General features: G+C 40.8%; 1 protein-coding gene across 2 annotated transcripts in view; it reads right to left on the reverse strand.

Moving 5' to 3' along the window:
• Positions 1-3,398: 3,398 nt before the first annotated feature.
• Positions 3,399-14,280, reverse strand: part of CDH4 (cadherin 4) — a 706,159-nt gene continuing 695,277 nt past the window's right edge. For both annotated transcript variants that reach the window (XM_032802286.2, XM_032802285.2), the window contains exons 15-16: positions 10,262-10,426; positions 3,399-8,642 (exon numbers count right to left, since the gene is read on the reverse strand). In XM_032802286.2, the coding sequence (XP_032658177.1) occupies positions 8,436-8,642; positions 10,262-10,426 (372 nt within the window). In that variant the 3' untranslated portion in view covers positions 3,399-8,435. The remainder of the gene's footprint in view (positions 8,643-10,261; positions 10,427-14,280) is intronic.

A 14,280-nucleotide genomic window follows, 5' to 3' on the forward strand; every position in this document is an offset into this window, starting at 1 on the left:
GATATATAACATTTTTCAGTTCACTTGTTTGCTTAAAAAAAATGAGTCAACTGGGTTCCATGCACTTGCCCAAAATAGCTCCTGAGAATGGTGGAAGCGCTCTCTTATCAAGGAGCTGAGTCAGCAAGGTTCTTAAATACTTACGCAACTGCAGGCATGTGCCTCATCTTCCTGAAGGCAATAGAGTAAACTGGTGTACTGATCAACGGTGTAAAACTGGTGTGACAGCAGAGCTGGTCCAAGACTAGGCAAAGGGGCCCTGTAACATCAGCTCATGCTTTGGTGGGTGAATAAAAGGTATCCCACCTTGAGCGTTTGTTGGGAAAATATTGGAGATAGTCCTGGCTAAACTCTGGATTTAGCCATGTTGGCCTCACTAAAAATGCAAATGATTGGATTCAAACTTTGGCACTGGAGACCAGCTGCAAATGGGCCTGAGAACATTGGAGGCGCTCAGGGCCTGATTTGGATCAGAATTTTGTAAATGTATGTGTGTGATTTTAGAGCTAGTTTGAAGCAGGCATTGGCCATGTCTGAGGAGGCCATTCAGGAACTTGGAGCAACGGTCTAAGCAGGTCTGCTAAAGCCTATGGCCTGTACTGCTGTTGCAGCTGTGTTGATCCTAGGATATTAGCGACACAAGGTGGGTAAGGTAATAGCTTTTATTGGCCCAACAGCTGGTGCGTCTGTGTGAGAGAAAGACACGCTTTTGAGCTTAGTCAGAACGCTACTTCAGGTCCTATGGTCACATTAGTAGCACAATTATAACAGTGTGTGTGTGTGTGTGCGTGCGTGCACGCCCCTGGAAGAACAAAATATACTTTGCCTTGCTGACTGTGGCTGCAGATTTGGGTAACATATTTACTATTTCTACTGAGCTCGTCTATGAGCCTGGGTCCTTCATACTGTACTTTATAGTTGGGCTACTTTATCACCGGCACAGCCACTGGCGTCAACATATTGTCAACTGGGGCAACAACACTTCACTTGTGCACATTCCTGCAGCTAGGCAGCATCACAATGGTTTTACATCTTGTGACAATGCCACCAGTGTCTTTTGTGTGGGTTAGGAAAGCTCTGAGAACGTGAACTGGGTCAGGTCCTGCAGGCAAGCTAGTCAGGGAACCACCTAACTTGAGACCCCCACAGGGGCTTATATGTGAGCTAGGTACTGATCAGCTCAATGCCATCAGGTTGCAGGCAACTGTGTGAGCACACACAGGCAGCGGTATAGGCACCTAGGGACCTTACGTGGTGAGGCAGCTGCTGAACAGGGGTTTTGAGGATCTCAGTAGTACCTAAATACTGGACTTTGCCACCTAACATGGCAGTTAGGTGGCTAAAGGCGTGTCTACACAGTGGGGCAATGCGCCCCACAGGGGTGTGATTTCTAAAGCCCACTAACATGTTGCACATTAATTGGTCTGCATAGACCCTGCTAGCATGCACTAAAAGGTCCCTAGTGCATGTCATTGTCGTGCTATGTGGATCTAGCCCCAAATGCCTTAATATCATAGTAGCTGTGCTTGTGTGAGTTAGTGCTAGGAGACATTCAGAAACTCCTGTGCATGGTCTCTCTCTGTTATTGACACACCAAACAAAAGAAACAGCTCTATGCGTGTGCGTGCGCACGTGTGGATGCAGAATAAGGGGTTGGTTGAATGCCTGTTGGAGGTTCTGCATTGACTGTGAGTGTGAAGGCACCAGACGCTATGCGTCCTGCTGACCTCCATCCTTTCCAACTGACAATGTGTTTGCTGGCAGTGCAAAAACGTCTGCCCAATTAATGCTCAGTGAGAGGCCCAGCAGTGGGCTGGCAGGTTTGAAGGTCACAGACTATTGCCAGAACACGGTGGGCAAGGTTACACAGCACCTGCCTGCATTACGCCTTGTGCTAGCCCACTGTAAAAGGATCACTTTAATGAGCACTCAACGAGCACAACAACAAAACAAGGTTGGAATATCCTGAAAACCAGGGGTTTGCAAAAGAAGTGTTGACACCACCTTTACTATTGGCCCAGGGCAGCTGCCCAAGCATGGCAAGACATGGCCACAGTTAAGATCATTATTGCCTACCCTTATCTTCTTGCTTCAAGAGATGATTTGAACTCTAGTAGCTGCTGTATTGTTTTGCTAAATGAACAGGGGCTGTGTATATGAAAAAAAAAACAAGTGAGACTATTAAAAGGGGGATTTTATTTATTATACCGGAGCTAGGCGCTAATGCACCAGTTCAGCTTTGATACACAATAAATCAGCAAAGCTGTTACTCAGTTTTGAACCAAGATTGCAGTGGCACTAAAAACACATTGAAAACATTTACTCTCGTCCCTTTTTTTCCCTCTTTTGTTTTTGGTACAAAAATGGTACAAACAACAATACAAAATAGTTGTGCTGTTGACAGTTACAAAAAAGGGTTTTTGAACTCGTTTAACTGATGCACTTGCTTTTGCATTTCGGCGTGAATACATCAGAACACTAGAAGTCTTCTTGAAAACAACCACAATCATGCGGGCTGCTACACAGTTTGTCCATTTTAAAAGGAAACATGCAAAAAGAAAAGAATAAAAAAGCACTTCAATTATACATGTTTTTTGTTTCTTCCCCTATTTCATTTGTAGCTTTGAGCAAATAACTACATTATGTACACATTGCAGTGAGCAATTGTAGGTGGTTTTTGTGTGTACTTGAGATACCTGTTTCTTTCCATGTGAAACTGAAAGGATTTTTGCTTGGGAGAAAGCTACATTGGCTCGTTGCTGTTTTTAAACATATGCTTTTAACACATACATTGTTTCCCCCAACACTTTTACATCTACACTGAAGAGTTCCAAAAGACATTACAAATAAAGGTCCCATAGTTTCAGGATAAGTTGTCTTCAATATTTTTTTTTAGGCCAATCAAAGTTGCAACTGCTGCATCTGTGTTCTACAGACCCTTCACAGACAACAGAAATTATTCATGGGTGAGATTCACCCCTGTGTGAGGGAACTATGGATTAATTAATTCCCACTGAAACCGTATGGAGTGAATTCAGATCTGCGCACCACTGCATCAGGCCTTAAGGGGTACATTGACCTTGTGCTGGCCTCTGCACATGAGTGAATTTCACCCCATTGCCTTAAAACAATCAAAGGTAGCTCTCCTGGTCCAAAAAACAGAAACAGAACTATGAGTAGTACATAAGGACAGTTAATAGCACCAAAGGTTACTCAACCTCTCTAACTACTCAGTGACAGACTTGAAAGTGGCAATTTTGCAACAAAAAAACTTCAAAAACAGACTCCAAAGAGAGACTGCTGAACTCGAATTAATATGCAAATTAGATAAATTAACTCAGGCTTAAACAGACTGGGAATGGTTGGATCATTACACTATTTGAATCTATTTCCCTATGTTAAGTTCCCCTCACACCTTCTATGGGTTATCTTAATTATCACTTCAAAAGGTTTCTTTTTTTCTCCTGCTGCTGATAGCTCATCTCAATTGATTAGACTCTTCCTGTTGGTATGCATACTTCCACCTTTTCATGTTCTCCGTTTGTATAAATATCTCCCGTCTGTGTGTTCTATTCTATGCATCCGAAGGAGTGAGCTGTAGCTCACGAAAGCTTATGCTGAAATAAATTTGTTAGTCTCTAAGGTGCCACAAGTACGCCTGTTCTTTTTGCGGATACAGACTAACACAGCTGCTACTCTGAAACCATTTACTGTCAGTTTCCCGTAATCTCCCGTAGTCTCTTGTTTTGCTTTGTTGGAAATTATTTCCTTGACTAATGCTTAATATTTACAAGCTACATAATAAATACATTGGATACTGACAGTTATGCTTACTAATGCTATGTCACTGGCCATGTTCCGGCATGAGGCAGTCCCAGGTGGGGGAGTGACCTCAGATATTTATGATCTCTGGCTCAGAGACTATATGTAACCTTGGTCTCTGGGAGGTAGGGCTGCTTCTACATTGCATTCAGCATGCCCCTTGCTGGCCTCTTCCCCTAGACAGAGGTGAGGGGTTGCTACAGTGTTTATTGGCCGTTGTAAGAGGCATAGTGGGGGAAATGGAAATCACAGAACGAGGATACCAGGAGGGGGTAACGCTCCATTCTTCCTGAAGCCAGCGCTCTGTCAATCATCTCCCATGTCACATGGGAAGTGGAGGATGAAGGAGCCCATGCTCGTATGTCTGGACTCCACATCTTTCATTAATTAGCTTGGTATGTCTACTACTGTTATGCAGATTATTCAGAGAATAAACTTTCGTGTCCCCAGTACATTAGCTGTTAAAAACCCCAACAACTTACAGGTGTGTCTTGATAGCTGATAAGCTGTGCCTCTAGCATCCTGCCTCTAAACAAAAATAGTATGTCCCATCATTGACCATCATCATAAGGTTCAGAGGAATGGTTTGGTACTAGGCTGGGTGGGAAATGGTTCTTCCCATCCCTGGGAAATGTTCACATATCCACATTCTTTTCTTGTCCTGAATCAGAATGAAAAGTCAAAACTCACAGTTGCATGAACCAAAAAATCTGACATTTTTTGGAGGGTTGGGGAGGGGGGTGTTTCAGGTCAATAGGAATATTTTATTTGGACATTTTCCTCTTTTAAAAAAAATAGTTTAATAAAGATTTTGAAACAAAAAGACTCAAAAAATTGAAATTTTCCAGTTCAAAAATTTGGACTTTTTCCCCCAAAACTTTTCACATCAGAACATCTGTTGAACCCAAACCTGTATCGTGAACAGTTTTGGTTTTGACAAATCAGAATTTTTTGGCAAAAGACAAAGTTTGTCAAAAAAGTCCCAGTCAGGCCTCTTTGAGACAAACTTCTTTTTAAAGGGACACTGTCAGCTTAAATATAAGCAAATTTCCTTGCCTATCTTACAAACTCCAACTAACATAATAAAGGTGAAAAACTGTAAAAAGTGCATTTATTTTTGCTATTTATGCCGCTTGCTTCCCTTCTGCATGTCCCGCAGCTTGGACAATGGGTCAGATTCTTTCCACAGTTACCCCTATGGATGTCATTGGGGTCTTATGGGGAAAGTGTGAGTAGAATTTGGTCAGAAGACAACAGATTAATTTGTTTCATGAATGGGATCATATGATCTAATATGGGCTGTAATATTTGGAGGAGCAAATGCTGCAGGGAAATGTTTGTTTATTTTTAAAATTTGCAATGGAAACAGGTTACTTTATTTTAAACCACTGAAAGATTTCTGTTAGTCTTTGGATTGGTAAACACTAAATGGTGTGACATGCTTAACCCTAGCAATGTCCTTTTAACTGTTGGTGGATAAATATCTTGATCGTCTCTATTGTAAGTCCACTCATTGGTATAATCAAATTAACTTGTACATAGTTACATTATACATTCTTCCTAACCTCAGCTTCTTGTTATCATAGTTCAGCATTTTTACATATACCACTACCATACTGCTTTTATTTTGGAAAATCCACCACCACCACCACCACCACCAAAGACACAAGAGGCAACACCAACCCTTCCAGAACAGATGTTTAGACTATTTGCATTAGCCAACTGGTACTAGGTGGTTTGCACAGCATAACTTAGAACTGGGGACCATCAGGTTAGACTCCTGGTTGGCTATTCACTTAGACTAAAGCTTTCCAGGGACTGGCTGTCTGCATAGAGGAAAAGAAACATGCTAGCTAGAGAGAACTGGGCACTGCTTGCATCTCATGTCTATAAACTGGATAACTCCCTCCACCCCTTTTTTTATTTCCTCCTCTGATGAAAAGGAGGTTACAATAATGGTTTCAAACAACTGACATGTACTAATCATTGAGAAACACTAAGTGAATGTTTTTTATTCATTAATTTTGTTGCGACTGGGCAGTTTCCATGCAGGTGCATCATCCATCCTGGTTATAATCCATTCAAGTCTTAACACATTTCTGGAAAGAAAGAGGATCAAGACAGTACATGGATAAAGACCATAGGCCCAAACTCTGCAAGGAGACTGCAATTCAAAATGGGCTGCTGTACAAGTGCTGTTATTTCCCCATGTATCAGAGTAGGTACAAACTACTTGATTTGCCAGATGCTGTATAGAAAAGTTTGCTAGTGTGTTACATGGGGCTGGAGGGGTGAGGTATTTGGTGCTAGTGAACTAAGGTTTTCATACTCTGCAAGTGGCAAGATGAAGAAGGCTGAGTTCCCAATTATGGAGTAAATATTTTTGAAAGGCATCAGATACTGAATTTGTCATGCATTGCACTTCATCCCAGATGAGGCATCTGCTGACAACCAGTACCTTCTGAACAACAGTGATGTGTTACCACTGGACTTCTCATTGTTTCCTGAGGTATTACCTGCCTCAATTTTCTCTCCTCAAGAAACTTGTATGTACGCTTTTTGTTTTGTTTTCTTCCTGGATAGTGAAAGGATACGCCAACCAAACCCCCTTCCCCCGCCCCCCCCCGGCATACTTGGTAATTAATAATATAAAAGATAGAGATTGAGTCCTCTCAAGCGTACTTTTACCACATTCCATTTCAGACAAGACACATTTCAAATGCTCATTAATTTACAGAAATTGCATTTTATAGAAAACATGATACAATGAAATATAAAATGCACTAGGAGCATTTTAAAAATCTATAGACACAATCCTGCAGCCTAGTATTCCCTCTTAAACAATGTCTATTCATTATCACACACACACTTTCTCTCCCGCTTCCCCCTCCTTTAACTCTCAGCATTCAATCTACATATCAAAAAAGCATGATCATCCCCTGGATAATCATCTTCTGATACTGTGCACATTCTTGGATTTAAATGAAAATATATCTAAGCACTTCTACAATTTTTTAGTGAACCCACTGCAAAATTGTCTGCAGAATATAAAACACAGGTAATCCAAGATTTCATAGCTCATGAATTAAGTGGCTCATAATCCATTCAATGTGGTTTATATTACACATCCATGCAGTCTAAATCATTTTACAAACATTAGACATAAAGCCACTAGTCCAAATCAGTAAAGGGAAAATGTAACAATAATAATAATAATAAAAAAGCTAATAACTATTTGTTATTGGTTAAACGGACCCTACATATAAATTAGGTAGTATGCTACCATGTATAATACCGACGTTGTGTCTGGATGCTGCAAAACCTCTTGCTTAATTGGCAACGTTGGAGCATGTTTACCACAAAATACTTACTAGGTCCTTGTTGCTTTTCTTCTCCAACAGACATTTAATATAGATAGAAGTGCTGACCCATCAAATATAAAGGACACACATTAGTTGGGTTACATGATGCTGTTGACCTTTGGCTACTGATGCTCAAAGGCATTAATATTATACTACACCTACTTTATCCTAATATCATGGTAATGCACTGATCAACTGTCCGTGTTATTAACACTGCCCTAGTCTTGAGTTACTGATTATACTATGTCCCTGTGTATGGTTAAGCTAAGAATACAGTATTGATTTTCATACTAACAAGCATCGAGATGGATGCATGACAGCAATATGTAACCCAGCTTTTATTTACACTACTCAAAAGGTTGAGGGAGCCAAGAACACATCGATAGCAAAAAACAAACAAATGGCCTTTGGTCATCTCATGATTTACTGTAGGATTTATGCAAGGTCTGTTTAAGATTTTTTGTTGCAATAACCAAAGGCTTATCAATGCTATAGTTCTATGCAGCTACATCAAGTGTGACCAGGTTACAGGAGAAACCCCAGTCAATATTTTGCATCTGATAAAACTGAATTATATACAACAATATGACTAATTCACCACCTGCTTAGGCTTAACGATGGCTGTTAAGATTTTTTCCCCCACCCCAAAAGAAGTCACCCACTTAAAAAAAAAAAAAGGCAAAAAAGAAACAATCTCCACAGTTCCTTTTCTTAACTCCTTCCCAGCTGGAACTGGCTTAGGGTCATAGAGAGTGCTGCTCAAGATGGTTGAAACATTTGTTTTTGTATGTTTGTTTTGATCACTCCTGAGATTGAAGGGAATCTGATACATGTACCAAAAGGCACTTTCAAATATATATATATATATATTTTTTAAAAACAGTGCTTCTGTTCTAAGAAATTCAAGTTAAGACAGAGTGCCTTTCACTCTCTTTAGTCATAAAGCAGATAAATGAGTGATATCCCAGCTGACATTAAAAAAAAAATGCAGCAGAGACAAGTGTTCATGCTAGACAGCTCAATGTTCTAAAAAACCCCAACCAAACCCATTAAAAAAACAAAAAGAAAAAAACAAAAAGAAAAACCTCCTAAATCACCACTAAAAATAATACAGTCAGCAGGGGATATTAATTAAAAAAGCTGCCACTTCTGTACAGTTCTTGCTTCTTCATTGTCTCTTTTTTTTCCTGTTTTCGTCTTTTTTTAAAATGTTTTTCTTCCTTTTTTTTTAAATAAGAACATGAGGTCAGTTTAATCTTCCTCGCCTCCCCCATACATGTCTGCCAGTTTCTTGAACCTAGGCCCCCAGTCGTTAAGGTAGTCGTAATCCTGATCGCCAGAGCTTGAGGAGTTGAGGGAGCTGACGGAGCCTGCAGTAGATCCACTCCCCTCGTAGTCGAAGACCAGCAGGGAATCGTATGGTGGGGCTGTAGGGTCATTATCTGCTGCTCTCAAGCCCTGGGATTACAAAGAAACTGTAGTAATAGATGCTGTTTGTTACGTTCAGGGTGTACGCAGAGAGAAGTTAGATAAAAATATAAATATGCTTCCTGGAAGATTGTAATGGAACCCTGCTTTATTTCTTAGAATTCAGAATGATAACACACAAGAACCCAAAACCAGAGAGAGACAAAGCAGGCTGCTCCCTAAAAACTGAGAGACAAAGTCACCCCACCTAACTCTAGGCTGTCTGTCTGTAGAATTGAGTGCTTCTCTCAGATCACACACTTCACTACAGAGCCCCTCTAGTCTGCAAGCAGGACCAGGAACACCACCTTCCCACAATTCATAAAGTGATACCTTGCAGTTCTAACACTGTTCAATATATCACACTGTTAAACTTAACAGAACTCTTCAGGGACTGTGATAATGGGGACTGTAAGTACCTAGACAGACAGATTTCAACAGGGGTGGGTGGCCTTGATCCAGCAAAACACTTAGGATGAGATTTTGTGCTTCATCTGTACTAGGTGAGTCTCTGGCACATTTTAGAAAGGCCTCTTCTCTGGTTCACTCTGCACAGACCCTTTTATATGGCTGCAGTTGGGGACAGGCTGGGCTAGGCTAGAAGTCCTGGGATATGGATACTGATTTAATTCCGGTCCAGTATAGGGGAAAACTAACATAATGGAAAGTACCTAATCTACAGCAAAAGTTCTTCTTTATTAATTATTTACAGAAACTGCAGTCAAGGTACGAGTGGGTGGAATTAGTTTTACTGGACTGAATAATAGTGGAAATGTGTCTGCACACAGAGGTATGTAAACATCAGTGAAAAGAAGGAGTGAAAGAATTTAATGAGAAGAATAAGAAAAACCCCCAGCAGAAATTGGTATATGATAGAATTAAATTGCTGCCACATTTATATTTCTGACACATGAAATGAATTGTGTTTTGTCTCAGAGGAAATAACACATTGATTGGTTCGCAAACACACAATCATTCATTAAAAAAATTATTGGATAAACATTTAAAAAGAATTAAAAATGCAGTAAAGTTGCAATAATCTAATGTGCTCTGCTCAGTTACGAGAAGCAGTTCTCTTCTATGAAAAGGTTTTGGTGCTAAACAGTGCTTGATGGCAATGGAGGCATGCAAACTGATAGGGCTGTGGGAGGCAGGAGCTCCTGATAGCTTTTGTGGCTGTGAATAAGTCATGTAATCCCTCTGCCACAGCTTCTCCATCTGTAAAAACCCTCTCTTGGTTAGAACCAGATGCTGCTTTCATTTCAGGCAATTGCGAAGTCCTAGGCACTGAAATGGGAGCAGGATTAGGGCACAGTCATTTGAAGATGAAAAGCTACATGCATTCTGGGTGAAAGTAGAAAATAAACCTTGGGCTTCATTGTTGCATTTTGGCTCATTTTGGCTTTAAAGTCTTTGCAGGGCCACGTCCTGTTTCCATCATATCCATTGACTTCTGTTTGATTACTTGCCAGAGTAATGGGAGCAGAATTTTGGCCTATGGCGCGAACTGAAAATGTGTTGGTAAATTTTACTCCAAGCATTTTGTATCAGCGACATTAGATGACTGAACAAGCTTTGAGAAGTGATAGAGAAAGCCTAAAAGAACATACCTCATTAATAAAGTCACCAATGTCCCCAGGATGGGGGATTACTGGTCTTATAGGATACTGGGGTTCAGCACCAATGGGTCTTTCGTCCACTCGTCTGACTCCAGGTGCCTTGTTCAGTACATGATCCATAGTCTCCGGCTGTTGAAGTTGGCTTAAATCATAATCCTGTAACAAATGGAGATGCACAGAGTGAAACCTAGAGGTATTTGTTGAGATTTTCAAGAACATCAACACTACACTGGCAAATAAATAACTTGATGGCCCCAATTCTGTTTCAGCTGAAGTCAAGAGCAAAATTTCACCACATCTATATGGCATCTCTAGTTGTGTTAATCTAATCTACAAATAGCTCATGAAACTGACCCATGTGTGCTCCATGAGACTAACCCCATTTACAACAAATTTAACACCTAAGTTAAATCAAATATATTTGAAACCCTGTGTGTATTTAACTTCAATAGCCTATATATTTGTGATAACAACTTGGATTTATTGCACATGTGTGGCTGTGGCTACATGTGCAACATTTTGATCAAATATGTAATTTACTGTAAGACAATCAATATTGGTAGCTATATTATTGCAATAATGTTTCTGTATTTTAAAAGATTAAAAACAAACTGGAATAGCATGTATGGATATAGATCTTTTGTGATGAATAGGTTCTTTTCCTATAGATCTATTACTGTAAAAATGAGGCTAAGATTTTACCATGTAACAAGCACTACGTAATATTTCAGATTCATAACTGTAATGGTGTTTTGCTGCACTTTCTTTGCTGCTATTTTTAAAGAATTCTTCCTAAAACCACATTACAGTTGCTTGAAACCAGATTTTTCTGCCGGTTTGAATATTTATTACTTTGTTCTGTTGGTTAATCTGTTCCTACTACAGAGAACTGCCCTTGGATGTGGGATGCTTAAATCAACAGGAGCAGTATTTATAAATAATTTCTTCATGATATTAAAAACAAGAAAGAAGAAAGCAAGAGAAATGCTAATTATGAGGATTTTTGTGCTGAATAAGAACTTGGACTGTGAGAAGCTTCTTTCCCATGGATGTCAGAGGGGCTTCTGTAAATGTAGGGAAAACAGACTATTGGAGTTGACTCTGGATTCTGTTAAATGGCTCTGATTGAGTTCATAAGTCCAGTGTTTTGACGTTAGTACAGCACTGATGCCAACACTGTTTTATTGTTTCCTTGTATTCCCCTGTCTATCTCTACCTATGTATTGTCTCTTATACTTAGATTGGAAATTCTTTGGGGCAAGGATTGTCTTTTTATTCTGTGTTTTTACAGTACCTAGCACAATGTGGTCCTGGTCCGTGACTGGGGATCTTAAGCACTACCATAATAGAAACCATAAAAATTCCTTTTACGATAAAAGTGATGCCAGAATAGTGATATACCTAAAGGAAAATGAGATTCTAGGGCAGTTTTGTTTGCCCTTTGTATTACAGTTCCTGGCCATACTCACTTCTGGAATAAATGAGCTCAGTTCCATTGACTCTGTTAGAGTTGAATCCATTCACACCAACAGTTAATTTGACACTGTGCATCTGTATGTATGAAGTTGTGCAGCCCACAACAAACAAATGCTGATAAATCATTTATACCACCTCACAGCTTTATGTATTCTATATGAACAACAGATTTTAGAGAAGATCTATTTTGGAAATGGTTTAGAGAGTTTTTAATGAAACTATTTCTTGTATATCTCCACCTGAAAAGCCAGGGACCTTAGTTGTGAGTGCAACTGCCAGGGGTCGGAGAGAAGAAAATTAATACATTTCTAAAAGTCCCTAAAATAATCTGAGATAGGCAGGAACAAATGCATAAGCAATTTACAGCTGTACATTAGATCTATGATCTATATACCATGATCATATTATACACACACAAATTGAAAATTCCACACATAGTATATATCAATATTTTCTTTTTATCTGTAACTCTCCCCCTTCTACACAATACAACATGACAGAAAAGGTGGAGGAGTTGCACTGTATGTAAGGGAGCAGTATGATTGCTCAGAGCTCCAATATGAAACTGGAGAAAAGCCTGTTGAGTGTCTTTGGGTTAAGTTGAGAGGCAAGAGCAACAAGTGTGATGTCGTGGTGGGCGTCTGCTATAGACCACCAGACTAGGAGGATGAGGTAGATATGGCTTTCTTAGGACAACTAACAGAAGCTCCAGATCACAGGCCCTGGTTCTCATGGGAGACTTCAATCACTCGGATATCTGCTGGGATAGCAAGACAGCAGTGCACAGACAACCTAGGAAGTTTTGGTAGAGTGTTAGGGACAACTTCCTGGTGCAAGTGCTGAAGGAACCAACTAGGGGCCATGCTCCTCTTGACTTACTGCTCACAAACAGGGAAGAATTGGTAGGGGAAGTAGAAGTAGCTGGCAACCTGGGCAGCAGTGACCATGAGATGGTTGAGTTCAGGATCCTGACAAAAGGAAGAAAGGAGATCAGCAGAAACTGTACTCTGCTGGACTTCAGAAAAGCAGACTTTGACTCCCTCAGGGAACTGATGGGCAGGATTTTCTGGGAGGCAAATATGAGGGGGAAAAGGAGTCCAGAAAAGCTGGCTGTATTTTAAAGAAGCCTTACGGAGGGCACAGGAACAAACTATCCCAATGTGCAGAAAGAATAGCAAACATGGCAGGTGACCAGCTTGGCTTAACAGAGAAATCTTCAGTGAGCTTAAACATAAAAAGGAAGCTTACAAGAAGTGGAAACTTGGACAGATGACTAGGGAGGAGTATAAGAATATTGCTGGAGCATGCAGGGGTGTAATCGGGAAGGCCGAAGCACAATTGGAGTGCAGCTAGCAAAGATGTGAAGGGTAAGAAGAAGGGTTTCTACAGGTATGTTAGCAACAAAAAGAAGGTCGGGGAAGAGTGGGAACTTACAGATTGGGGGAGGCAATCTAGTGACAGAGGATATGGAAAAAGCTGAAGTATTCAATTATTTTTTTTGCGTCAGTCTTCACTGACAAGGTCAGCTCCCAGACTGCTGCACTGGGCAGCACAGTATGGGGAGGAGGTGAGCAGCCCTCAGTGAGGGACCTCAGAAAGGAACAGGTTAAGGACTATATAGAAAAGCTGGACATACACAAGTCCATGGAGCCGGATGCAAGGCATCTGAGGGTGCTGAGGCAGTTGGCTGATGTGATTGCAGAGCCATTGGCTGTTATCTTTGAAAATTCCTGGTGATCGGGGGAGGTCACAGATGATTGGAAAAAGGCAATTATCTTTAAAAAAGGGAAGAAGGAGAATATGGAGAACTACAGGCCAGTCAGTCTTACTTCAGTCCCTGGAAAAATCAGGAAGCACGTCCTCAAGGAATCCATTTTGAAGCACTTGGAGAGGAAGGTGATCAGGAACAGTCAACATGGATTCACCAAGGGCAAGTCAGACCTGACCAACCTGATTGCTTTCTATGATGAGGTAACTGGCTTTGTGGATATGGGGAAAGCGGTGGATGTGATATATCTTGACTTTGGCAAAGCTTTTTGATACAGTCTCCCACAGTATTCTGCCAGTAAGTTAAAGATGTATGGATTGGATGAATGGAGTATAAGGTGGATAGAAAGCTGGCTAGATCATTGGGCTCAACAGGTACTGTTCAATGGCTCGATGTCTAGTTGGCAGCCAGTATCAAGCAGAGTGCCCCAGGGGTCAGTCCTGAGGTTCAACAAGGACAAGTGCACTTAGGACGGAAGAGTCCCATGCACTGCTATAGGCTGGGAACTGACTGGCCAAGCGGCAGTTCTGCAGAGAAGGACCTGGGGATTACAGTGGATGAGAAGCTGGATATGAGTCAACAGTGTGCCCTTGTAGCTAAGAAGACTAATGGCATATTGGGCTGCATTAGTAGGTGCTCTGCCAGCAGATCAAGAGAAGTGATTATTCCCCTCTATTCAGCACTGGTGAAGCCACATCTGGAGTATTGTGTCCAGTTTTGGACCCCTCACTACAGAAAGGATGTGGACAAATTGGAGAGAGTCCAG

Source organism: Chelonoidis abingdonii, chromosome 14 (assembly GCF_003597395.2).
Source record: "Chelonoidis abingdonii isolate Lonesome George chromosome 14, CheloAbing_2.0, whole genome shotgun sequence".
Lineage (NCBI taxonomy): Eukaryota > Metazoa > Chordata > Testudines > Testudinidae > Chelonoidis > Chelonoidis abingdonii.